This window comes from Eumetopias jubatus, unplaced genomic scaffold (genome assembly GCF_037043125.1).
Source record: "Eumetopias jubatus isolate StellerSeaLion01/CBP00866 unplaced genomic scaffold, mEumJub1_p1.0 scaffold_4, whole genome shotgun sequence".
In the NCBI taxonomy this organism is placed as follows: Eukaryota; Metazoa; Chordata; class Mammalia; order Carnivora; family Otariidae; genus Eumetopias; species Eumetopias jubatus.
In genome coordinates, this window is record NW_028274810.1 from 105,174,091 (window position 1) to 105,200,888 (window position 26,798).

The window sequence follows — 26,798 nt, forward strand, 5'->3', positions numbered from 1 at the left end:
TTTATTTTATTTTTTTCCAAAAGCGGTAATCTGAATCGGTGACGGAAAGGAAGACATAACAAACTGGAATGCAAGGAGGAAAGGAACGCTCCTGGAATCACGCAGGAATGTCTTGTCACAGTATCGCTCGCGGCTGCGGAGACAGGTTCATGGCTTCTGATACCCGGCTGACCTCCACCGACCAGGAGCGGCCGCGGCCTCGCGACCCCAGCCGGGAGGGGCGCAAGGTGCCCGGCTCTCCTGGGTGGCGCTGCCCCCTCGCCTCTCCCCCAGGACAGCACAGTGAATAGAGCTCAGTAGATTTCAGTCTCTTGGGCAGGGGGCTGAGGAGCAGGGGACAGGGCCGGGGGCGGGGGAACCACAATCCAGTGCTTTGAGGCCTCAAGGCTACCGACGGGTGATATGTATTTGGGCAAGTGCTTTGCGAACGCTCACTGAGGAAGCAGCTAGGACAGAGAAGGCCGAGGCTCCTGCGAGTTTCCAGGGCCAGGCCTGGGCCACGGGGGTGCTGGCCTTGGACAGGAAGGCCACGCGGGCTCAGCTTGTCCCACTGACCCACACGCAGAGTCCCAGGCCGGCTGCAGGAACATGCACCCCCGGCTTCAAAACAGGGGATCTCTGGGTCCCACTCACGAAGGGTCTGGCTGGCCAAAGAGCCAGAGGATCGGCAGCTCCATGTGTCCTACCCAGCTGTCCCAGGAAGGAGAGCAGCAGTGGGCGGATGGTGTCAGTCTGCTGGGGGCCGGGGTCTGAGGGGTGGCGGAGGGGGGAGCGGGGAGCCTTCCTTTTGAATTTCCATTTGGGAAGGTCAACGGTCCAAAGGAGGAATGCCGTTGATGCTGGACGGAAGGGCCCCGGCCCAGTGGGGCCCCAGGTTGACAGGTTGACCCTAGCCACCACCCAGGGACACAGTGGTCAGCCCGGCGGCTGCCCTGTTGCAGCCGAGCTCTGAGGCTGGGGTCTCAGAATTCTAGCTGCCGAGACCCCTGGCCCCCACGGTCTAGGCTAAGCCCAAGCGTCCGTGCTGGCGCTGCAGCCTGGGGACCGAGAAGAGTAGGGAGGGCAGCTCGCTGTACTCGGGGGTGGGGAGAGGCACCAGGGTGGCGACTAAGTGCTCCCTTTGTCAGGGGTCCAAGGACAGACCCCCCCCCCAAACCTGCCAAGTGCTTGGGCCCAAGGGGCTGAACGTTCAGGAGAAATGGGGCTAGTTCTAATCGTTTTCAGGGGGACAAAAGTAAGGGCTGAAGATGAGCAGGTGGGGCTCTGGGAAGGAGGGAGAGAGAAGATGCAGCCACGGCTGGCCTGAAATGACAGATGGCCACAGCCCACGGAACAGTCCACAGGCGGCGGCCACGGTCCTTTATCTGTTCTGGGACCACGGAGAACAGACGCTCAGGTCTCCACCCTGGTGCTCAGGCCAAATTTCCTATTTTAGGCAGAGAGAGTCATATCGCAAAAAAAAGCACACACCTTATTCTTTAGCAGAAGAAATATAATTTAGGTTTACAGAAATGGGCATTTGTATCTGAGGTTGACTCTGCAAAGGGGTCCCATCTGGGTGGAGGGGAAATCCCACACCGTGCCCGGTGAGCCTGGCAGAGGTGGATGCGCACGAGGAGGTGAGGGGCTGTGTTTGCAAAGCCTCGCCCATGGGGCTTCGCCCGCTCTTCCTTGAGCAGGGCACCCTGCCAGCCTGTGAGTGCGCAGGAATGGCCTGGGTGCGGTCTCGCTGCCTCCCATGGGCCAGGAGCGGGTAGAACCCTTGCACTGGGGCCCGCAGCGGCGTGGCACCCTCAGGGCCTCCCCACGCAGGTCTCCCAGCGCAGAAGCACACGATTGTCGCCGGCCTGGAGTGGCGGGGACATGGGGACTCAGCTGCTCTGACCGGCCTGCTGCCCCTGGGCCAGTGCCCAGAGCTCGTGCACCGCTGGCGCCCCATCCCCAGGCGCCCCGCACTCCTGCCGCTTGCATCTACATTCTTTTTTAAGGGCAACTTTGACGGTCTTTTTCTCTTCCTGTTGGGACGCTATTCTTTTTTCCTTCCAAACAATAAAAGAAATAAATAGAACACTTGTCTTAAATGCAAATGTAACTGAAACTCTAATTTAACAAAAACACGTGATTGTCTGGAAACGGGCAGCAGGATCCGTCGGGGGGCGCGGGGGTATTTGGCACATTAAAAACCTCCCCACTCCCTGGTTATCGATCACACAACACACAACCTTATACACGGTTTTGGTCCTTCACTAGATACTTATATTAACATTATTTCTTCACAATAAGAATGTCTAATGCCAAAATACTGTTAAGGAAGAAATAAAATAAGAAAAGAAATGAATTAGAAAAAATTACAAGTTATATACAGATTAAGGTAAATTCCATCAGGGAAAAAAAATTATGATTTGAAATTGGCCCCTATGGGAATAATTTAAAGCCCATCCGAGTGGAGAGGCAGATCCGTCCTGAGGAGGTGCCGTCCGGCCGGGCCGTGCGGTCTTGGCTTCCCGGGAGGCAGGTCCCACCTGGAGGCCCTTCTGTTCTGGAGCTGGTCTGGCCTGCCAAGAAGCCGCACGAGGAGGTGGCGGTCATGTCCCAGAGCCGGGGTCTCACGCAGGCAGAGCCTGGCGGCCTGGGGCAGGTGAGCCGCAGAGCGCGCCCCACGGAGGCCAGGGAGTGGGGGGGATGCCCGCTTCCTTCCCCTTGTCCGTCTGACGGGGGTGGGGGTGGGGGGCTGGAGACGTAGCCGGTGGGCCCTGCCTTCCACAGAGCGGCCATGGGGGGCTGGCACGGGTGTGGCTGATGCGCGGACCTTGTCGGGAGGAGCGTCGGGTGCCTGGCCCACCGCTCTCACACCTCCCCCATACAATTGGGGGGTCTTGGTGGGGGCCACAGGCATGAATCCCATGCTGCACACGTGGGACGCGTGCGACAGGCCTCTCTCGCAGCCTTGGGCCAGCCCAGGATACCATGTCTGAGAGTTCCACCGTACAGTTTGAAACTGCTCGCAGGCGGGGGCCCCAGGCCCCTCATTTCTGCTCGGGGGCACCCAGGATCACGTTGGCTTTACAAATATGGTCAGGGATAGAAAACTTCTCCGTTATCTACAGTATAAAGAACACACCCAGACACAGTACCAGTTTCCAGGCAGGTTTGGGTTTGCAAAGAAGCGGAGATTTGAAAGCAATGCAAAATTACTTTTAAAAAACAATTTGCAAGTCATCTTTCGATTTTTTTAAAAAATACTGTCTATTTTTAAAACCACATGCTTAAATAGACTCTGTCGTCAATAAGATTACCAAAAGGGTTACTCTTGTAATTCTCATTATAAAAAATCGTCTGGGCGATCTCCCTTTGTAGAGCACACCCGTGTCTGTCCGGTCCTTTCTGAGACACCCTGTGGATGCCCCAGTGGCCCGCTGCCTTCATTCAGTCTGGGATTAAAATCCCACCCTCACCCACTGGGTTGGTTCTGCGAGGCAACTCCCGGGAGCGGCGCGTGGCCGGCCGTGCGCTGTACCCTTCCAGAATGCTGTTCTTAAGACCAATTCTTGGACGGTGGGCCTCCTGGACAGCTCAGGGACTCCTGGGCTCTGAGTTTTCATTGGAAAAGTTAGAGCTGAACCATGGTGTGTGCAGGGGGACGGATGCTGAGGAGTGGTCAACGCAGGTGACGGGGCAGTGGGGGGGTTCTCTCTGGCCCAGGGTGCGCCGCTTCCCGAGGCTCCCTTCTCCATAATCTGCAGCCAGGATTTCTGTTGGGACGATGGGGCCCCGAGGTCACCTTGCTTGGACTCTGACCCCGGCCCCTCCTGGACCCGTCAGAGGTGGTTGATGGGGTTAAAGGCTCCTGACTCCGGCGTGGCTCCTGTGATGTTCAACCAAGCGTCCAGAGGGCTCTGGGAGGAGGTGTGGAGAGGAGCGTCCTCGGAAAGGGACAGCATCATTGCATACGCCTGGCCGGGGAGAGGACAAGAACACACACACACACACACACACACACACACACACACACACACACACACGACAGACACGTGAGCCGTGTGAGCTCGGGCTCTGCAGATCCCAGGCTGGCCCTTCCTGGCCCCCTGCTGCCCTCTGGCTGGGCTCAGCCTTGCCCAGATCTGGACGGAGAGGGGGCAGGCCAGACTCTCCCCTGGGGCCCGAAAGAGGAAGATGCGGGGGGGGGGGCAGGGTGTGGTGGGGCTGGAGGTGTGTGTGAACGTCAGCTGGGCTCCCATGCAGAGGGACAAGCTGCCAGGATCCTGGCCTCCATGCACAGGGGCTCCCACGGCTCTTTGGGGGTGCTTCCCCCTGCAGTCACTTCTCTGCCCCACCCCACTTTTGAGAGGGCCCCGGGAATTGCTGGTAGTCCACAGGAGGCCGTCCCTGTCTGGTGGGTCTTGGGGGCTGCCCGTCTGGACAGCTGTGGGGACAGGACAGAGCTACTTGGGGAAGTGGATGCACAGCTTGTCTGAGCCGAGCCCGGAGCATGGCTAGTCCACAGGATGCTCCTTCTGCCACGAGCCATAGGGCATGAGGCAATGGGACCTGGGCGGCCACTCAGAGCAGAGCGGGGTGGGGGAAGGCCAGCCCTCCTCCCACCCGGGTTCACACTCTGGACAGGATTAGTAAAAGACAAAGACAGACACGCAGACGGTTTTTGCTGAGGCTCGGGGTGGGCTGACGGAAACCCTGCCCCTCCAGATGGATGGAAGCAGGAAGCAGGGCCCTGTGGCCGCCTGTACTAGGGAATGGGGTCGAGGCGCACCCAGGTGCCCTTGCTGACCCTGTCACAGCTCCAGCTTGGAATTACTGACCGCATGATGGACAGCTTCCTTCAAGAGAAGCCTGGGCTACCAGCCACGCTTGCTCAAGTCAGAGGGAGGGAGGCCTACATAGCTTCCAGGTTGGACACCTGCTCGTGGACGCCTGCCACGGGGGACAAGAGCACAGTGACCCGCGTGCCTGTGAGCGCCCGGCTCACGTTCACCTGCCTCAATCTGTCCCTGCCCCACCCCTGCTTGTGGGGAAGTAGCTGTCGCTTGGGTGTCTCTCTAGCCGAGGCAACAGGCCCGGGGACCCGTGGTCCTGCTGTGCCCCACGCATAGGACAGCCACCAGCAAAGTAGGCACGGCTGCCCCCTGCCATCCAGCCTGGGGGTGCCAGGAGGGGGGGCTCTGCTGGGTACCTACCTGGTTCTTAGCCTGCCTGTACAGTGTCTGCTTTAAAGTCTCAGAATCTAAGGTGGAATTAAGCACATCTTTAACTTCAAATGCTTCCTCAGCTGCTCTGCGGAGATCCAGCCCCTTCCCAAAAGTCGGCATCGGCTCCAAAGCTAACAGGCCGCCTGGTTGCTCCTCAATACACCTGCACCAATGACCGGGGAGAGGGGCCTGGCGTTAGCTGGTCTGGCCTCTGACCGCCTCTCTGACGCCCCACGGCGGGCTCCATGCCCGCATACGCGCCCCGGCGTCTCCACAAGCCACATGCACAAGGAGACAGACACAGACACACGGACACCTGGACAGAAGCCACACAGATGCAGGAGAGGGATGGACAGAGGGGCACGGAAGGCGGTGAGTACGTGCACACGCGTTGCAAGCAGCAGGCGGGGTGCCCGGGTCTCTGGGAAGGAGGACAGATCCGGAGGCAGCTCTGGAGGGGCCCGGGGTTCCCACTCCCAGGACCCCGGGGACGGGGGGATTGGCCGTCCCTGGAGTTCGGGCCTCCTGGATCCACAGGACTCCCCCAGGAAGGTCTGGAACGCTGGAGCTCGCCTGGTGCCAGACGCAGGCCGGGGGCAGCCGGGCCACACGGGAAGGGGCTCCAGCCGGCACCGCGTCCGAAGCTGGCTCAGCCCCCGCTCAGCACACAGCCGGCTCGGGCCGGGCGTCACTGCCCGGGGCCACTCGCCAGAGACCGTGGGGCGGCAGGACCGGCTCCTTCGCGGCTCGGGAGCGTGCCCCTCCCTTCTCGGGAAGTGTGTGTGTGTGTGTGTGTGTGTGTGTGTGTGTGTGTTGGGGGGAGGTGGGCTGGGCCCCGACCCCCTCACCCAGGCTGGGCCTCGCCTGGGCCTGTGTGTGGAAGGCCCCCCTCCCGCGGTGGAGACGCCTGCTGGGAACGGGGGTGAGCCCGGCTGGGGGGATGGGGGGGGCCCGGGTGGTTTGAGGGTGAGGTCGCCCTCACGACGCTCAGGGCCCTCCCTGGCCCGGGCCCCAGCTCGCGAGGCTGCCCAGGCGCCGCCCCCGGAGGGCCGGTCCCCACCTTCGGGGGTGTTCGAAGCCCATGGCCAGGGAGGTGGGCGGCTCCTCCTCCTCATCCTCATAGGGCCCCTGGGGCTCGGCCGTGGGGGACGCGGCGCCGTCCTGGGACTTGGCCGCCAGACTGTCATCTTCCTCCTCCTCCAGTTCTTCCTCCTCCTCCTCCTCCTCCTCGGCATCCTCCGGCTTCCTGCCGGCCACGCCCGCACACTGCGAGCTGCCGTCCGGGTCCCGGGCCTCGGGCCTGCAGGGACAGGGGAGGGAGTGGGCCTCAGACCCCAGAAGGCCTGCGACGGCCCTCGCCCCCTGCGAAGACAGCCTGCGTTCGCGGTCACGGGGACCCTCTGAGCCTTGGGCCTGGGCCGCCGCCGCGGCGCAGTGGGTTGAGCACAGAGGGGTGCCTCAGCAGCGGGGCTCCTGAGGGGACACCGGCTGTGCCAGGGATTCAGGCCGTGCGTGTGTCAGGGAAGGAAGCCACGGCCAGTCTGGTGGGGAAGGGGGTCTTAGGTGCTGGAGCTGGGGTTGGGCACTGCACAAGGGGTGCCCTTGGGGACGTTTGCTGATCGAGCCTTGCTCAGTCTTCCTGGCCAGCCATGAGGACACAGGGACACTGGCTACCCAGAGTGACGGGGCCCCTCTGCAGATGGAAGGTCCAGGATCCCGGGGTTCTGCAGAACGAGGGCTGGGCTGCTGTCAGCCAGGGAAACCTGCCCAGATGAGTTTGTTTCAGAGACTGGAGGCTTCTCTCCTGCAGGCCAGACCCCACCTCATTTCCCCCAGCGTCACTCCAGCTGGGTGAGACTTTTTCACTCTGGATCCTCGTTTTTAAAAGGAAAGAATACAAGCTGAGCAAGGGCGAGCCTTCTTGTTTCTTTCAGAAAATGCCACTAGCCTGAGGGCCACCTAGCAGGTGTCCAGCATGCAGGTGGAGGGGGACAGGGAGGGTGGGCACATGCCTCCTGGGCCCACGTCCGGGCCCCCATTCCTCCTGGACCTTGCATGGCCCACGGAAATCCGTCCGCAGCCGTCAGGGGAGGCAGGAGTCCTGCTCTCGGGGTCAAGGCGGCGGGGGGCCCTTTCCGAGTGACACTGGCCTCCAGACACAGGGGCTTGTGCAGACAGGCTGGGCCACGGCGGCCCCTGGTGGCTGGGCTCTCGACCATCTTAGTCTTTCCTCCTTGCCTTTCCCAGAGAAAAGTACAAGATGCTGACACCTGACCTGCCTTCCCAGACGTCCAGAACCTTGCCTGACGCTTCCCTTCTCGGGGGTCTCCCCCGTGCTGTCATCAGAACACGTCCGTCCACCAACGACAGGGGCTCTGGAGCCAAGCGACACGGGTCGGGACCCGGGTCCTGCCCCTCCCTGAGGTCCCCCTCTGCCGGGGGGGCCTTGCCGGCTCAGAGCCTGTGCCCTCTTGGTGACGTGGGAACACCCCCATGCTGAAGATGGGACAAACTGTGCAGGTGAGAGACTTGGGGCCCGGGACTCGGATTCTGTTCCACAGGCAGCCCCGCGCATGTTTAATCGAACCTAAGTGCGCTGTGCGGTTCTATGTGTGAGCCCCTCTGGGAGCAGGGAGCACGGCCCCCACGACCCATCTGCCCACTGGCAGGAGGCCTGCATCAAGCAGGAGCACCTGGGGAGAGGCAGCAGGGACCGGGGATGGGGTCCGGCAGGCTGGCAGCACCTGCACGGGTGTCTGGGCCTCCGAACAGCCGCCTGCGGCATGTGACGCCCCGGGCCCGCCATGACCCGGCCCCGGGCCGGCGCTTCAACCCCCGGAGCCCCGTCTCTCCTGGTTCTGGAGGCTGGAGTCCGAGATCCAGGCGCGGGCGGGCCTGCTTCCTTCTGAGGCCTCTGGAGGGGGGCTGGCGATGCTCCGCGCCCCTTGGCGGTAGCGGCTCCTCCTCCGCATCGCCCCAGCTCTCCTTCACTTTTAAGCGCTTCCCCGCGGGTGCCTCTGTGTCCTGCTCTTGCCTTAGGACATCACGTGGGATTGGGGGCCACCCCGATGACCTCCTCTTAACCAACTACATCTGAAAAGACCCTATTTCCAAATAAGGCCACGTCCCAAGGTACTAGGGGTTAGGATTTGGGGGGGTACAATTCAGCCCAGGTATTAAAGGGGTTATCGGGCCAGGAAGCCTGGCTGTCCCTCAATTCTCCCTGATGGTCAAGAGAAGGACACTGGCTCTGGATGTGAACCGGATAATGTTGCTCTTGGCCCCAGATGGAACTGCCAACGTCTCACCGCTTTGCACAGACTAATGGATTCACGTCACCTGTGATCGCGGTTCTCGCTTCCAACCATGACGTGGGCGTCTCCTGGAGGCTCCCCGTCTCCCAGGACAAGGCCTCAGCGGGACAGGCTATCCGAGGGCCTGGGTTTGTGGTCAGCTCTCTGCCCCGGGGCTTCCTGAGGGATCTGGGGCCAGTCTCCTCTGTCTGACCACCACCAGGGGCCGTCGGGCAAGCCCTGGTGAGACGCTCCACGGTGAAGGTCCGGGTGCGGTGGTCTCTTCGCCTCTCCTCTCTGTCCCGGTGGGTTTCGTGGAGAGTCCTCCTCACGGCTAAGAGCTGGGCCTGCCCCCCGGGCTTGAGGCGTGAGGGCCTTTCTGGTGATCCTGGAGGATGGTGCACCCCGTGGAGGACGCTACTGACAAATCCTCATAGGCTCTTCATCTGCCTTTCCTGGGTGCAGAGAGTCTCAGTCCAAAGGACAGTCTTTAACAGCCGGGATGTGTCTTTTGGCCCATCAGCAGGGCTCTGATAAGGCCTGGCACCCGGGTGCTCACATCTGTGACTTTCTCTCAAACGGGCTGCAGAGCTGCCTGAACACAGGCTTCGTGCCCCCCGAGGGGCAGGGATCTAGGTTCCTGTGAGACCACCGTGTGCGTGCTGGGAGCCACGGGTGGACAAGGGCGCTCTGTCCACACCAGAGCAGGCAGGACTGCACCCAGGCCAGAATCTCCACTGCCGAGCCAGGGTCAGGCTCTGGGAAGCGGAGCCCACAGCCAGACTCTCCCATCAGCCCCTCCTCAGAGCCCACCCGGGCCCTACCCGGCAGGCAGGTGAGATCACCTTCCAGGGGGCACGACTTAGCTTGTGGCGGCCCCAGGAAAAGTTTATTTACAAATTTGACAGGCCTTCCCCTAGGAGTATCCAAGATGCAGCCTGTCCTGGAGGAAGCTGGGTCTCCTGAGGACACCCCTCACTGGCTGGAGGTGGGCGGGGACGGCGCCTGGCCTTGGGGGGGCCACAGATCTGTGTAAGGGCCAGGGCCAGGGCTCTGGCTCCAGGTTCCGGCCTGGCTTTATGGCTGGAGCAAGGCCCCCCCAACTTCACTGTGCTCAATTTTCTGCTGCAGAATTAGGGGATTGCACCCCAAGGCTTCTTGGTGTTTGGAGTGTCTCCATTTTTTTTCCGGCTGGTCTGGCACCAGCGTTCACCCAAGGAGAATGTTTTCCTGGGGGGTCTGAAGTGTCCTTCCACAGGGAACCCTGGAAGCAATGCCACCCACTGAGCCTTGGGATCCAGGGTTGTGCAGAACACCTTCCATATCTTGAATCTGAATTCAGCCATTTTCCTGCCACCATGCGCACGTGTGTGTGTGCATGCGTACGTGTGTGTACCCGTGTACAGATGCACACAGTGTATATGTTTGCATGTGTATGCATGTGTTGCTATGTGTTTATGTGTGCGCACATGCGTGATTTCATGTGCACGCGTACGTGTCTGTGTGCAAATGCATGTATATGTGTGCACGTGTGTGCACGTGTCATTGTGAGTGCGTGTACGTGTGTGAGTGCATGTATGTGTGTATGCATTGTGAGTGCATGTGAGTGCACGTGTGTGCGTACTTGCTTATGCCTGTGTGTATGTGTGGTTTCATGTGAGTTTATACATATGTACATGTGAGCACACGTGTGAGTTCGTGTGCATGTGTACAGCAGTGCATGTGTATATGCATACATGCCTGTGTATATGTGTGTACGTGTCTATCTGTACATGTATGTGTACCTGTGTACATGTGTGTGCCTGTGTATATATGTGTGTGCATGTGTACGTGTGTGTTTGTGTACATGCGTGTGTGCCTGTGTACATGCGTGTTGCATGTGTATATACATGTGTGCATGTGTATATGAGTGTGTGCCTGTGTTTATGTGTGCATGTGTATATGCGTCTGTGCCTGTGTATATGTGTGCATGTGTACATCCGTGTGTGCCTGTGTATATATGTGTGCATGTGTACATCCGTGTGTGCCTGTGTATATATGTGTGCATGAGTACGTGCGTGTGTGCCTGTGTATATATGTATGTGCCTGTGTATATATGTGTGCATGTGTACATCCATGTGTGCCTGTGTACATGTGTGCATGTGTATGTGCATGTGTGTCTGTGTACATGCATGTGTGCCTGTGTATATATATGTGTGCCTGTGTACATCCGTGTGTGCATGTGTATATATATGTGTGCCTGTGTACATGCGTGTGTGCCTGTGTACATGCGTGAGTGCCTGTGTATATGCATGTGTGGCTGTGTATTCATGTGTGTACATAGTGTGCATATCTGTGTGGCTTTGTGCACACATGTATATGTATGTGTGCATGCCTTGTGGTTTTGTGTGCACGTGCGTGAGTGCATATGCACATGTGTGGGGGGCACTTCTGTTAGGAAACCTTCAGTACCTTGGATTAAATGGAAATGTTCTGGACTCAGACCCCCAGCAGTGTTCATGGCAGGAGCCCTCGTCTGGTCCGTGCTTTGCCGCACACCTGTGACACCCAAGCCAAACAAGTCCGGCACCTTGGCGCCCCACAGCCATTACTGGTCGGGACGCTTATGCTCCTCACCCTCTGCAGACCCAGACACTGAGGCGGGGGGCGGGTAGTCCTTGCTGAAGTCCCCCCTCCCTGGCCACTTCCAGGTGGCAGAGCCAGAGCCAGAATAGATGCCGGCCATACCCATCGGTCTCCCCCTCTGCCATGGGCCCCGGTCCCTGTCTGTGGGCACCCAGGGGGCCAGTGCTGTGGGGGGGCTCCTCTGGGTGTGGCCACACAGGTGGGCTCTGGATCTAGATCTTGGGGTCCGGAATCGATTTCTTACCGTTTGTCCGTTCGTGTTGATGCTTGGTTCATCTCACTATTGGCAATAAAGTTTCTGATTTCAGAGAAATAGGAGTCTTCTTTCTCATCTAAAAGTGCATGGTTGTCTGACTCGGAGGTGGGGGAGGAGGCACTGGTCCCCAGGTGGTTCGTGAGGACCCCGGAGTGCTGGCTCACTGTGGGGAGAGGGGAGCATCAGAGGAGGGGCGTCCCTCAGCTGAGCCCTGCCCTTTCCCTGCCTCCCCTCCCCTGGCTCCGCCATCCCCCCCTCTGCCCCCCTCCCCTCCCCTGTCTTCCTCTTCCCTCTGTCTTCCCCCCTCCCCATCTTCATCCCCTCTCCTCTCCCCTCTCCCCCTCCCTTCCCCTGTCTTCCGTCCCCTCCCCCTCCCTCCCCATCTTCCCCTCCCTCCCCTCCCCATCTTCCCCTCCCTCCCCTCCCCTCCCTCCCCTCCCCTCCCCTCCCTTCCACCTGCCATCTCCTCCTGTGGCTCCCATCTTTCGAACCACCCCCTGCACTCTTGCCCTCAGCGTAGCCTCCAGCCCGCAGCCGCACCTGGAGCATGCTCGTGCTCGTGCTTCTTGAGGTGCCGGTCCAGGTTGGTCTGCTGCCCGAAGCAGCGGTTGCACAGGTGGCATCTGAAGGGCTTCTCCTTGTTGTGGATGTTCCGTACATGCCGCTGGAGATTGGAGGAGATGCTGAAGGAGCGGTCGCAGTACTTACACCTGCAAGACACACGTGTCTCAGAGGAGCCTGGACCCTGCCCCATGCACGGCCTCAGCCCCACCCCTGGCCTGGCGGAGACACCGGTGCACACCGTTCCCCGGGGCGCTGTTGCAGGCGGGCAGGCTGTGCCTCAAAGCCCCGCGGCCTGAGGAAGAGGCCGTCCTCTGCCTACTGACACGAGGGAGGCGGGCGGAGTTGGGATGTGCCACCGGCTGCTGCAGGGGACCCTCTGGGCCCATGCCCCTGGGCAGGCAGCGCCTGAGACCCTCCAGAGTCTCCCGCCTCTGCGTCAGGGTCCCGCTTGGAGGCCCTGCCCCAGGGCGCATGCTTCCAGTGGCCTCAAGGGGGCGGCCGTGCACCATGGAAAGACCCTCCTGCGGTTTCCCCGAAGAAGGAGACCCGCTCCCTGGCAGAGAGACCCCCACCCTGCATGCAGGCAGCTGGCCTGGACCTGGCCGCCTTTTAGTGGGTCCTCGGGCCTCAGCTTGCCAATTCATGAATGGGGGGCTCGGGGGCTGCCCTAGGCCCTCTTCAGCATCTGTAACTTCCCGGAAGGGGAGGTGGGGGCTCCCTGGTCTCGCTGCCTGTCAGGACACCGCTGTTCTAGGGACCACACATGACCACAGCCTTCAGGTGAGGGCACTGCCAGCCCCACGCAATCCCTTGATTTCTATGCTCCTGTGCAGAAGGTGACCGCCAGCCCAGCCGTGCGCTTGGGAAAATCCAACAAGAAGCTCCTTCCTCCAGACGCTTCAGTTGTGTCCACCTTAACATCTGTGACGGGAGCGGTGCCCTGTTGGGTGTGGGGTCTTGTGGGGGTGCAGCCTTCTCGACCCTGCTCACAGCCCCGAGGGCAGGAAAGGGAGGGTTATCCTCCCAGTTTAGGGAAATACCCACAACCAAGTAGCCAGAAGTGGAAAGCGCGCGCGAGCCTGGAGCTGGAGAGACGGGTGGCCCAGGGAGCCGCCTGCACAAGTCTGCAGACCCCCATGCAGCCTTGCCGGGCGCTGGTCCCTCCTGGTGGCAGAAGTCCAAGCCCAGGCCATATGGCTTCCTGGAGTGGCTCCTGTGGCTCTGCGCCGGGCCTCAGCTGTGTCCAGGAGCACACATGTGTGTGCTGATGAGCACACGGGCACACACGTGTTGTGTGTGTGCATCTGGGCTCCAGCACTCTTCGGGGCTGCTTCACTGGGCGTTAGAGGCACACGAGCCCAGGAAACACCGTCCATGTCCTCATTTATTTTCCATGTTTGGAAGCAAACAGCTCCTGCAATGGGACAGGGGGCAGGCAGGCAGAGTCCTGGCCCGCTGAGTCTCCCTCAGGAGCTGGTCTACACAGCAGGTCCCTGCAGGGCGCACGCATGGGGGTGCACGCTCTTCCAGAGGGGTGCAGCTTGGAAGGTGTCAGGGACCCGTCCTGAGTCTGGCGGCTGGGCATTCCCGCAGGAGGGCCCCCACCCACCCTGATTGCTCCAGCACAGAATACGGGCACTGGGTCTGGAGCTGCGCTTGAGGAGGGTACGGGGCTGGGCCAGCAGGGCTGTGTGAGGCGGGCCTTCGTTCGCTGCCCTGTGACACCTGCGCAGGCAGTCTGGACGGTCACAGTGCACCCTGGGGGTCCCCGAAGCAGGAAGCATTAGGCTCCCACCAGCCTCTGAGCCTCCGGGGCTGTTAGTGCTGTGCCAGGAGCCGAGGTTTCTCTGCCCCGAGGGGCAGCTTTGTGAACCTGTCCAGGGAAGCCCGCATCCTGCCTCGTTCCCCCCGGGGGCCTGATGATGGGTCCACAGAAAACAGGGAGGGCCCCCGCTACAGGGGCCCCCGGGTCTCCCACGGTACGTTTCTAGAGCTTTTCTCATTCAGTTTCCGGAGCTTCTTGGCTGAGGCCTTGCTAACTCTGGCTTCCTCCATGGTGAGAAGAGCCGTCTGAGATCTTTTTCTGAACGGCTTGGGCCACCATCCCTGGCCTCCTCCTGAGCAACACTCCGCCTTCTCTGCCGGTGGGTCTGGGTGCACCTGTGCTCGGCCCCGCTCCTCGTCGGGCCGGCTAAGCTGCTTCCAGGCCCCTGGAGCCTGGCGCTTTGGTCACGGCCTCTCTTCCCACGTCTCCTGATGTTCACAGGCCCCAGTGAGGACCTGCTGTCCTAGAAGCCTATACAGGTGCCCTTGGCTGTTTCGTCTTGGCATGCTCAGGGACAGAGGCTTGAGCCCTCCACACTGCGGGGTCAGCTGTGCTTGGGTACCCGGTGACCTGGTGCTCCCTCACAATGGTCCAGAAAGGAAGGTTTTATGTCCCAGGACGCACCGTCTCATTCCGTCACAGACAAATCCTTGCCCCCCACGGTGCCAGGCTCCCAGACAACCGTACTGCTCCTCTCAGCAATCGCTTAGGAAGGGCCCAGTGCAAGGCCAAGCTGGTCTGGGCGCTCGCCCCCTGACCCAGACAACGGGCCTCCCCGGGGTCTGTTCACATGTGGGCTTACACACACCCGCATACAGGATCCCTTGCCGTGTTTCCTTGGAAAGTCAGGGACCTTTAGACGGGCTCCACCTAACACTGCCGCACAGACTCTGAGCGGTGGGAGTTCTGAGTAAAAGACGGGGTTGGAGAGGATTGTTTTTTGTGACCAGAAATGGAGTTCTCTTTCCAACGTCCATGGGGCTGGAGAGGGGGTAAGGGGGAGCTGCACGTTCGACTTGCTCACAGAGAGACCTGAGTGTGGCCCTCTCTTGGTTTTAATCTGGATAAAAGGCCCAGACCGAGAAGCCCATTTGAGATTTAGGGGAGCAGTGAGCCCTGGGCTTTGGGGGGTTGGAGTTCTCAGAGCAGTTGGGATTGGCGTTGTAACTACACTGACAAGTGGCTAGTGAAATTTATGGCCTCACTGTGTAAAATGGTGCGGCGCTGCACTCTCTGTGGCAAGGAATGACCGGCCGGCCCCGGCAGCGTGCAGCCGAGGGCCTTGAGAGGACCTTGCAGTGACTGCCCCCCCATCCCCGGAAGCCAGCCAGGGGGAGGCCCAGCACGGGGTGGGGGAGGGCGCAGTGTCCTCCCTGGGACCCAGCCGGGCCACACCAGCTGTCCCAGGGACAAATGCTCCTGGTAACTGTCAATGCAGGGGAAGGGAAGGCAGGGGGAGAGTTTTGAAATCCAGCCCTGAAAAACAGAACTAGAAAAGCAAAGGGACAGGTTTGGGCCACCTGAGGCAGTGGGAACAGGGCCTTGCTCACGGGGCAGGGAAAATAAGAGGCAGATGGAGAGTGGTGTGTCCCCAAAGCCAGAACCTCACATCCCGCCAGGAGCATGCAGGCCAGCCCGCGAAGCACACGCCCAGAGTGTGACCATGGCCCTGCCGGGCAGCGTCCCAAGGGACTCTGGGCATGGCGGCCAGGAAGGAGGCAAGAAGCAGCCCCTTCATTCCTGAGTCCAGCTTTCTGTCTGTCCAGCCCCAATTGTAACGAGCCCTACCGGCCACAGCTTTAGGGAATGAGAGTGTGTTTAACTGCACCTTGTCTCCCAACCTGAGGCCAAGCTCTCTAAGCCTGGAGAAGCCATTAGCTGAGGACACCAGGCCCGGCAGGAGGGTTGACCTTCCCTCCAGGAAACACACCGTCAGTCACACGAAAGGGTCTTTCTTTCCTGGAGTCAGGGCTTTGGAACCCATTCTGAGCGACTTTAGGTAATCTCAGGCAGAGACAGAAAAGGAAGAGTGTCACGCGTTGTCTAGTCTGTCTGTCACTCTGCAGCCCAGGACAAGTCTAGTCTGTCTGTCACTCTGCAGCCCAGGACAAGCCTGGCCTCCTCCGGCTCTCGAGGGGCCTCAGGCGCACACGCAGCGCTGCACACGTGGGGCCGGCCCGGAGCCGAGCTCAACTCACGGGGGCAGGCAGCGGGCGTGTTGAATCGGCCTCACTGGGGGTGGGGGTCCTTCTCTCTTGGTGGGGCCTGTCCCCTGGATGGTAGGTTTCTGTGGATGGACGGACGGATGGACGGACTTTCCTCTTCCAATTTAAATTCTTCCAGTGACCCAAGTGAGGCCAGACACCCCCTCCCCGTGATGGCAAAAGGAGTCACACGCGCCACACTCCCCATCTCAGGGCTGCCTTGAGCCAGATGAAGTCAGGATTTGCAACGCAAACTTTCAAAGCAATTATTGTTACACAAGTCGAAACTCACAGATCGGAGAGAGCAAAAGAAATCAATGGTAATTAAATTCCTCTATAAACACAGCCCGACCCTCTGGGGGCTCCTACGAGCAACACTGTCCAGAAGGCGGCTCTCATTTCAGGGAGGAGGCCAGACCAAGTCATTCCTTCCTTTGTGAGCCTTTGTGGAATCGTAAGCCCCTTTTGGGGTGCGGAGGGCGGGGGGCCTGCGTGTCGGGGACGGGCGGGGGGTACCCAGCTCAGTGGATGTGCTGTCGCTCATCCGCCCAGGACACGGCCCAGTGGCGGTGGGGAATGCCTGTTACACCACAACTCCGGTGGGCACCCCACGTGGCTGCCCTTCCCAGGGACGGGGACGCCCACCGAGTCTCTGGAGCCACCGGGGGACTCCGAGCTCTGTATGGCCAGAGTGTAGGAATCTCGTGATGCCAACTTAAAGCCATGCCAAGCTCCTTATTCCCAGCGGCTGCCGTTCACCAGACACACCCCGGAATGAGGTCTTGGCGTCTAAACCAGCGTTTTCCCTGATTTGCCTCATGGTCACCACCACCTGGGTCTCTCATTAAAAATGCCAACTCTCAGGCCCTCCTTGGGCGGGGTCCCCGAACCCGGGGTGTCACCCCAGCCCTTCTCCTGCCCAACAAAGGCCCCAGGGACCAAGGAGCAGAATCTGCTTCTCCCGGGGGCAGAACCGTCTGCTGGAGCAGCCGTGGACGCTGACTCACGGGGTCTAAGCCTCTGACTCTGCATCTTTGAAACGGGGACGACGCCCCCACTTGTGAACAGGAAAGGTGATGGCTCCCACACGGACTTGCTGAGTGGCTGCATCTCTGCAGGCAGAAGCCCAGGACTGAGGGCCGGGAGGGGAGCAGACACATGGCTTCCATCCAGGGCTGGCAAGCGAATCCCTCAGGATACCCCAAGCCCAGGCTGGGACCCGAATTTGCACGGAACTCCTTTTCCACTGCCCGCCCTGCCTCAGGCACCCGCTCTGGCACACGAGCCACTATCTGGGAATTCAGCTGGGAGGGGGTGGAGTGAGGCTTCTCCAACAGACCCTCGGGGCCCTGACTTTGGCCATTGCTGCTGTCAACGCCCTTCCCCAGGCAAGAGCGGCAGGGGGGCGAGCGGCACCCAGGCACCCCACTCGGAGTGGGCAAGAATCTTCAGGAAGCCCACTTGGGCACCTCCTGCCGAATCTTTATAACCCCCAGGGCCCAGGATGGCTGTGGGGTCAGGAGGGGGTTCCAGGGAGCCACCTGACACAAGGATGCTGGCTCCCACCCCCACCCTTCCTGTCTTACCAGAAGCCTCCCCCCACAAATGGGGCGGGCTCCTACCTGTATGGCTGCTCCCCGGTGTGCGTCCTCAGGTGTCTCGTGAGGTTTGCTGATCGGGGGAAGATCTTGCCACAGTACCTGGGGTGGAGGGGCAGGGGGACCGTGAGGCAGTCGCCCCACCATAAGCTCAGGTGCCCACATGCTTTTCCTGGCATGGTTCCTCCAACTTGGGGTCTAGGCCCGAGGCCCCACACCTGGGGGGCAGGTGGGCTCGGCTGACTGTGGCCTGCTCGGGCTGTGCCCTTCCCTGAGCAGCCTGAGGGTGGCCGAGCTGGCTTGCACCGGCTAGGACATGCTCACGCGCCTGGGGACGGACGCGGCCCGTGTTTCAACACGGGGCTTTCCACCTGACTCCGAGGGTCTCGGTTAAACGCCGACCAGCCCCCCTTGGCTTTGGGACCTCCGGTTCTGACCGGCTAGGCTAAGGCTGCGTTTCCTCGTGCTCATGGAAACACAGCCTGCTGGGGCGGGGGATGTCCAGCCCCCCCCACCACACACACACACAGGGGCAGCGAATGACCACCGTCCGTGAACGGACCATTGACTGCCTCTATGCCGTGCTGTGGCTAGACGGTTTGTCCAGGAAGCCCAGGCTCACAGCCTCAGCGTGGCACCTGTGGCCCCCTGGCCAGGAACACCCCCCAGCAGGTCCACCTCACCTGCAGGTGTAGCGCTCCTTGCCCTTCCTGAGGATGGGGTCCGAGAGCGTGGGGGGCGGGGACCGGAAGTTGAAGGGGTGGTGGGGGAGGGGCTGCAGGGAGCTGCCCGAGTCTGCCTTCATGGCCGCGAAGCTCTCCAGCTTGTCCGTCATGGTCTCGATGGCTGACATCTGCCGGCAGGACAGTGGGAGAGACAGTAGGCTCCCCTGAGGAGGCTGGCCTCACCCCCCCCGGGCACCCGAGGGTCCCCCGGGACCGGGTACGTCCCCCGCTGGGCCAGGAGCAGAAGCTCGTGCAGGCCTCAGGCTGTGGGTGCAACCAGCCGTCTCCCGGCTTCTAGGCCACCCGGTGGATACTCTCACCTTCTGCGGCCGGCCCTGTACCCGTCCCTCCCCGGAAGCCCCGTGTCAGCCCAGGGCCCAGGCTTGGGGAGCCGGAGCCAACCTTCGCCAGCCTGCATCTCTGCCTGTCGGGGGGCAGGTGGGGTGGGAGGCAGGCTCCGGCCGCAGGGTGACACGTCCCCTGATCTGGAAACCCCCAGCACCGCCCTACTGGCTTGAGCCCGGCCAGCACCCTTGGAGGGCTGGCTCCGTTTAAAGACAGAATCACATCCCGCTCTTCTCCTCTGTCTGTCTGTCTGTCTGTCTCCCTCTCTCGAAATAAGACAGCTCCCTGCCTCCCGGTTAAAAGCGGCCACGGGTCTGGGCAGCGCTGTCTGGTGGCACCGGGTCATGATTGCAGGCAAAGTTCTCTGGGAGTCCAACAGCCTGGCGCCAGATGCTGCTGACGGAACCTCCAGAGGATGAAACCACATGACGCAGCCCGGGACACGGTGACATGGACCGGAGGACCCACCTCTCCAGGACTTGGAGGTGCCAGGTGCTTGCCTGGGGAGGATTCGAGGGGGTGGCACTGGCCATTTCCACCCGGTGGGCAGAGTTGTGGTCGGAGCCCCAGACGGCGCCTGCCCCGAGGGCTTGGGTTGGGGGACAACACAGGGCAGGGGGTGCTGTTCGGCTCTCCATCCCCCCGGGAAAGCCTGTGCCGTCCTCAGAGGCACGATGCTGCCCGCGTGCGCTGCCCGCCCTGTCCCGCCGACGGGCAAATGGGAGCTGCCTCGCCCCTCGGCTGTGGCCCCTTCACGGCCGGGACGCGGGGGACCCAGGTGCGAAGATTGCTGTCCGCCTGGCTCTGCGTCTCAGTTTCAGCCGCAGCCTTGAAAGTTTCTGGAACTCTCCACACAGAGACTCCCTGGAGCTCCAGAGGTGGTGAGGGGCCGAGGCCCACCCTGCACCCCAGGGCTGTGCACACGCGTGTCAGGCCTCCCAAACCAAAGGCCCTGGCAGAGTCCCGCCTGGCACCTGACCACCACAGGCTGATGTCCTCACTAGGAGTGACCCCGTACTTCGTAGAGGCCATCAGTCATCGCGCCTGAGTGGTGGCCTGACCTCAGACCACTTCATTAGGTGACTTCCTAGTGCCCCTCCCCTCCCCCTCCCCCTGCTCTGGCCCATGGGCAGGCCTGGGGGTGGCAGGGCTCAAGGTGGGGTAGCAGGCAGGAGGGACAATGGGCCGCCGGCCCCCTGCCAGGCCTCCTCTCCTCAGGCCTGGGTGGGTCTCCCCGAGGCCGGTCCGCAGGTCCGGCCTGCCCGCCTGCTCCGCCTGATCAGATATTCCCGGCTGAGCTCCCGCACAAACACAAACACAGGATGCGCCTGGCGGGCTTGTCAGCTTTTTCCAGCCCGACCCGAGGAAAATCGGGGGAAGTTATTAAGCTAAGCTCATGGCCCCAGCGAAACAATGGGAGGCGCTAAGTTTAGCTGTGAACCCAGGCAGGGGGCAGGTTTCACAAACTGGGGGTGTGTGTCCAAGGTGGGAAACATCGAGAAACAGAACAATGCCCCGGTCTGGAGTCTGGTTCAGGCCATCCCACAGTTCAGCTCCCAGGACCCCGCAAGTGGGGTGGGGGAGGCTGTGGCTCAGGGGAGGAGGCGGGGCCCCAAGGAGGGAGCACAGGTGAGCCCTCGGGCAGGAGTTGGGGAGCCTCTGCCCAGCTCTGCTGCTCATCCCTGCGTCTGCGACATCTCTGTGCCTACGCCTTGGGGGGACAAGGCCGGGCAGTGGACGGGGTGCCTGCAGGCAGGGTGTGTGGCCACTGCCCAGACTTGGGGGTTCTCTTTCCCAGACCCCCAACCTTAGTCTTGGTGGACAGCCCTGATCCCCCACCCCTGCAGCCGTGGGGGAGGAGGCTCCTCCTGCCCACCACCTCCTGGGACCCTCTGTCCTTGGGGCCAGTCCGACTGCTTCTGTCTTGTTCCCCATCCCCCATGCCCCCCATGCCCCGTGCTCAGACCCCCGCCTCCTGGTCGTACGTAGGTGTCCTGCTCACACCCATGCCTCCCGCGTCTGGCCCCTACATTCCAAATTCTTGGACTCCCTGCATCCAAGCTTTTGCCCGCTGCTTTGTTGATGCTCACTGCCCCTCCAAGAGCCCGAGCCGTGGGTCGGTGAGTGCTCCCATGGTCTGGGGTCTTTGGCCACCTCCGAGGGACCCATGGGGCTGCCCCACAGAGCACTAGCCTCCTTCCTCACACGTCCTGGCCCTTCTCACCCTCTTTGGCCTCTCAGTGACCCATGGGGCTACAGGGAGAGAAGGCCCCTGGGCATGTGATGGGCAGGGAAGCTGAGGCCCTCCTGGATGTACGCTCAGGGCCTGCCCCCAGCACAGACCTGCCCGCCTGGGCAGCCCGGCTGGAGGGTCCCAGAATGGGGGTCCCAAGGCATGCCCTCCCAGGTGGCTTGGCCCCCCCATGGGTCTTACCTGGGGGTGGAAGAGCAGTGGGGACGGCCGCAGGTACTTCTCCTTCAGGACTCCCACGGGGTCCGTCACCTTCCGCTTCTCTACCCTGCTGGACAACAACACAGAGGGTTACGTACCTCACCGCGCCGCCGGGGGCTGCGCAGGGACCGTACCCACCTGTGCCCCCTACTCACGAGGCAGGGGCCCCTGCTTCTGGCCCCCAGTTACTGTGTCTCACCTGACAGTGGGGGGGGTGTCGTGATGGAGCGCGCCTGCTCACCTCCACGGCCCCTGCCACCTGCCTGAATGCTTGCTCCACGTCCTCTAGGGGCTCCCCAGACTCCCCCAACCACCCCAGCCGTCACCCCGGGGGTCTCCGGGGCCTCCCCATGGCTGCCAGGTAGGGGCTACCTAAACACTAGAAATGGCTGCTGGAGAGGACAATTCTAGAATATTTTCCAAATGCTGCTGACAACTCTGTTCCTCACAGAGCAAGTGGAGAAAGTGGCCGGGGCGGGTCCTGAGATTCCCTCCGCACTCTGTCTCCCAGCAACGCCAGCCTCAGTCTCCTCGTGGCGGCAGAGATTCCCAAAGCGCTGTCTGGGGAAACCCGCCGCTTCTCCGCCCGCAGACGTGGCCCCTCTGAGCACACCCCGCACCAGCTGCTCCCGTTTGGTCCACGTGAGGGCCTCACTAACGCACAGCTGCCCACCAGGGCCTGGCAGGGACAGCGACCAGGGCAGGACGGGGGCGGGGGGTGGGGAGGTACGGCGCAAGGAGAGGAGGGTGAGCTGTGGGCAGACAGCACAGCCCCCCAGGGAGCATCCCCTCGGGACCTGGGAACCCCACCGGACCCCCAGCCTGGCCCAGGAGGGAGAGGATGAGGGGGAGGGTGCGACGGGTCCCCTCCTGGAGAGGCAGTGTTAATTGTGTGGGGAGTTGGCTTGGAGGGCATCTTGCTCTGAAGGGCCTTCCCAGCGCCCCGTTCAAAGCTGGGCTGTATGGGACTCGGCCTTTCAGCAAGATGAGCCTATAGCAGGGGGAGCCCCACGGGAGGGGCATGTGGGTCTGTGTCAGCTTGGCCCCTGAGCAACCAAGGCCAGCTGACCCCAGCGGACCACTGGTGGGCATGTGTGCAGGGTGGCCAGCCTGGCGGTGTTAGGGTTCCTTGAACCCGGGGGATGGAGGATGGGGGGTTATGCGTGTGAAGGGGGAACAGGATCCAGGGGCTGGCCTGTGGGGACGGTGTGAGGTTTTCCTGGAGTCCCCCAGGAGCGGAGGAGGCCCTGACCCCTAGCCCTAGGGCCCAGCCTGTTTTCGAGCAGTTGTGGTCACTCAGCTTTGCTTGGGGAGGGGCCTTGTTTATCTGGACGGGCTTGGGGGTGCAGGGAGACGGTGCACTCGAACATCTTGCTGGTGTTTATGGGCCAAGTGGGGGCCCAGGCAGCCCCTCCCTCAGCCCATGGACCTAGATCCAGTGGCCAGAGCCGGGGACACACTGGGTCTCAGAAGACCCCTGAGCGGACGTGCCCTTTTTGGCCTCACCATCTGTTCTTCCAGCTTCCAGAAAAAGGCTCATGGCTCTGAAGCAAGTGAGAGGGGGCAGAGGGGCAGAGTGAGGGCCTGGGGAGAGGGCAGGGGGGTCAGGGACAGAGCGGCAGGAAGTGAACTGAGAGCCTGCTGATTCCAGCTCTGCAGCCTGAGCGGAAGGTCCCGCGTCTGGGGCTCCAGTCACTGTCCCGTTGTCTGCACAAGGGCTGTGCGTCCCGTGGGGCACTCTGGGCCTCACCTGGGGCTCTGGAGAGTCTCATTTAATGGTCAGGCACGCCCTAGGCCTTTTGACGGCCATGTTTGCCCCAGAAAGCTAAGGAGCGCCTTTGGCATGTGAGTCACGGCTCCTCCTCGAACCTCTGCTCAACTCCCTCAAACCGTCTATGGATGGTGTGTTCTGAAAGAAACACCTAGAGGGGCATGTTCCCTGTCTCCCCTGATGATGACATCAGGCCCTGGAGGGAAACAGGACGGGCTGCAGACACAGGCGGCCAGGGCCACAGGGGCTGAGCGCAGAGGGTAGGACCCGCAAACGGCCTGGCCTCCCCCCACCGGGCTGCTGTCTTGCTGGTATCATTCTGTCCCACGTGCACCATCAGTGGGCCTGGGCTCCTCACCCGCACGCCCGCCACCAGGCTGCAGCTGGCACCTTGCGGAACGCAGGCCGCATGCTCCCGTGCTCCCTGGACACTGGGTGCACACGCACGTGTGTCTGCACGCGGGCTTCTGTTCCACATGGGCACGGCCTGAGCCCTGCAGCCGTGCCCCGGGCATGGTCCCTGCACCTCCAGGCCTCCCATCCAGCACCCGCAGGATGCATGTGAGGGGGACACGCCCACCGAATAAACCCACCCGATTCAAAGCCCAGAGACTGGGGAGGGGGATTAAATCGTTCCCCCCTCTCGGGAGGGCTATCAGAGGGGTGGGTGCTGATTGTTTGCAAACCCTCTGGAGCTTCCTCCTCCTCCTTCCCCCAACCGCCCCCCCCAGACCAGCGGCTCCTTCTCTGCTCTCCCCTGGGCCACCAGAACCCCCCCCACTGTGGCTCCAGGGGCAGGTGGGGGCCACCAGGGCAGCCTCGGGGAAGTGCAGGTGCTGGGACCAGGGGATAGTTTTGCAGGAGGCAGAGTTGGTCCAGAGAAGACGGCTGGCGACATCGGGGGGCCCGCGTGGGGTCTGAGGGGAGGCTGGGGGTCCCAGTGGCTGTCAGTCCCGCTGCCCAGCCAGGTCGAGGCCCCTTTGGGAGAGCAGGTGAAGGTGGGGCGTGTTAATACCTGTAAATGGGGTCCATGAAGAAGGGTGAAGGCTTGGCGTAGTGCAGGGCCGGCTGCTGGGGCAGCTGCGCCGGGCACGCCTTGGGCAGCCCCTCCCCGGCCCCCAGCTTGCGCTCCCCGTAGATGTGGTTCTTGCGGGGCTCCCGCCCCCCTCCGTTCTGGCTGGCTCGGACGCGACTGCCGATGCTCAGGTCCAGCGGCTGCTCCTCTCCGGACACCGGGGCCGGGGGCGCCTTGGGCACGGGCAGCACGGGCTTGGCCTCTTTTGGTTTGGTGGTGAGGTCGAAGGGGGACTCGGCGCTGGGGCCGCCCCCCTTGAGGGCGTCCCGGGGCGACCTTGGCTCGGCCTTGACCAGCAAGTTGTGGGCGAGGGAGCGGTCCGCGAAGGGGCAGAGGGCTGGGGGGAAGTTGGGCAGGAACTGGAAGGGGAAGACGGAGTGGTAGGGCAGCGAGCCCAGCTTCTTCTCCTGCATGCCCACGAGGCCGGGGCCGAAGTACTTCTCGGCGATGGAGGCGATGGCCTTGATGGAGTCGCCCGCGGCGCCTGGGGCCGTCAGCAGCTGCTCATCGGGCGGCGGGAAGAAGGCGTGCGGCGGGAAGAAGACCGGCACCTCGCCCGCGCCGTCCGGGGCCCCCGGGGGCGCCGCGCCGCCGCCCCCACACTCAGGCTTGCCCTCCGCCGCCTTGCTCTTGTCCCTGGCCTTGTCCCGGTCGCTGTCCGCGTCGCTGTCCAGGTCCGAGCCCGAGCCTGTGGTCGTGTCCAGGTCGGTCCCCGTCGTGGTGTTGACGTCCTCGAAGTCACTGCCGTCCGACATGTCGCTGCCCCTCGTCTTGAGCTTCTCAGTGTAGGAGTCCCCCAGGCGACGCTCGAACGTGTCCTCAGGCCCTGCGGCGGCTGTGGTGCCCTGGCCGCTGTTGCCCACGGCAGAGACGAGGGGCAGCGCCGGGTTCCCCAGGGGGCTGGGGAGCTTGGCGTCCTGGGTGTGGTTTAGGGGGCTCTTGAGCAGCGGTGTGGGAGGTAGCAAAGGTGGCCGGGGGTACAGGGACGGAGGGAAGAGACCGGGGAAGCCCGGAGCGAGCGCGGGGAAGGCGGGGGGCGCTGCCGAGAAGGGCAGGCTGCCCGGGTGCGGCCTGGACGGGAAGTACTCGCTGAAGCCCAGGCTGGCGTGGTTGAGGTTGGGGGCGGGCTTCGGCTTGTCCATCATGGGGCTGGGGGTCAAGGGCAGGCCCGGGGCGAAGATGCCGCCCGGCGTGTAATGGTTCTTGCCCTCACAGAAACGTCGGTGCTTGTTGAGGGAGGAGGTAGTGCTGAACATCTGCCCACAGTCCTTGCACTTGATCTGCGTGCGGCAGTCGGCGTGCATCCGCTTGTGCCGGCACAGGTTGGAGAACTGCGTGTAGGACTTGTGGCAGACCTCACCTAAAACATCAGCAGAAAGCAAACACAAACACAATATGAAATTACCAGGAAACCCTCTGGCCGTGGGGGCGGGGGGAGGCTGGGCCCCGCGATCCGGAGCCCTCTGTGCTTGTGCGTGTGAGCACACGGGTGTGTATGTGCATGCATACACGTCACACTGTGTGTGTGCATGCCGGCATGCACATGTGTAAGTGTGCACACGTATGTGTCTGCACGCATGCTTGCACACGTGCACACGTACCTATGGGCACATGTGTAAGCGTGCACATGTATGTGTCTGCACGCATGCCTGCACACCTCTGTGTACACGTACCTATGGGCACGTGTGTAAGTGTGCACATGTATGTGTCTGCACGCACGCTTGCACACGTGCACACGTACCTATGGGCACGTGTGTAAGTGTGCACATGTATGTGTCTGCACGCATGCTTGCACACCTCTGTGTACACGTACCACGGGCATATGTATGTATGTGTGCATGAGTGTGCATGCACGTGCATGTCATGTGTGTGCTGTGTCTGCGTGTGTGCATGTCCGCCCGTGTGCCTGTATGCGTGTGCACACACATATTTATGTGTGTGTGCGCGCATCCTTCCCTGGGGCTGGCCTCCAGGGACCAGCAGATTGGTGAGGACCACCTGTGCCTTCCCACTTGGACAGATCTCAGGTTTCTCAGCTTCCCCATTGGAAGCTGGGGTACGTCTGCTCTTTGTGCCATTCTCCCCGGGAGTGTTTGTAACACGGGGGCCCAGGTCTTCTGAAATCACTCCCAGGGTGGACGACGCCACAGCATGCAGCCAAGTGTGCACTTGCTCAGGCTCCCCCAGAGCTTCCCGCCACTCCCTGTCGCCCTCAGAGGAGCTGGCTCAACAGGGGAGAGAGGAAACACCAACCGCCAGATCAACTCTCCTGCCTTCTGTCCCGGGAGAGGGGCCTCGGGGGTGACTGGCCCACTCGGGGGATTCTTAGGGAGTCTGGGCTTGGGAGCACGGCTCCCGGTGGCATGCGGTGGTCACCGTCTGGGCCTGGCTTGAAGCTGGGGGTGGGAGGGAAGGCAGGCAGGGCCGTGTGGAGAGGGGCTGGCTCCATGTTTAAGGGAAATGAAGCCTCCCCGGATTAGGATGAAGAAGCAGAGCCAGGCTCAGGCTGATGGGCACCGGCCTCTGCCCTTGACAGGAGGGGGCGGTGCCAGCTGGAGCCCAACGCCAGGACCCAGGGGCCCTGGGGACCCCACCTGGCCATTTCCCCCATGGCCTGTGAGTTGAGTGTTGTCAGTGAATCACAAGCTTTTCTTTCTTTCTTGTTTTTCTAACCAGAAAGGGAGGAACACACACACACACACACACACACACACACACACCTCTCGGCAGGACAATTTGCTTCCTAAATGCAGCCCGGTGGAAACAATGAATCTAGCCTGTTTCTTGTTCACCACAAATCCTGACTGCCTGGTGCCCCGCCATTCACACTGGCACTCTGGCCCCACATTACCGAGTTCTTT

At 61.9% G+C, this 26,798-nt stretch overlaps 1 protein-coding gene across 1 annotated transcript in view; it reads right to left on the minus strand.

Moving 5' to 3' along the window:
- Nucleotides 1-3,818: 3,818 nt before the first annotated feature.
- The window catches only part of PRDM16 (PR/SET domain 16), a 209,207-nt gene continuing 186,227 nt past the window's right edge, over nt 3,819-26,798 (minus strand). The window contains exons 10-18 of the mRNA XM_028108298.2: nt 23,878-25,297; nt 21,074-21,158; nt 18,253-18,422; nt 17,594-17,671; nt 11,919-12,088; nt 11,367-11,541; nt 6,265-6,504; nt 5,193-5,367; nt 3,819-3,953 (exon numbers count right to left, since the gene is read on the minus strand). Coding sequence (XP_027964099.1) covers nt 3,819-3,953; nt 5,193-5,367; nt 6,265-6,504; nt 11,367-11,541; nt 11,919-12,088; nt 17,594-17,671; nt 18,253-18,422; nt 21,074-21,158; nt 23,878-25,297 — 2,648 coding nt within the window. The remainder of the gene's footprint in view (nt 3,954-5,192; nt 5,368-6,264; nt 6,505-11,366; nt 11,542-11,918; nt 12,089-17,593; nt 17,672-18,252; nt 18,423-21,073; nt 21,159-23,877; nt 25,298-26,798) is intronic.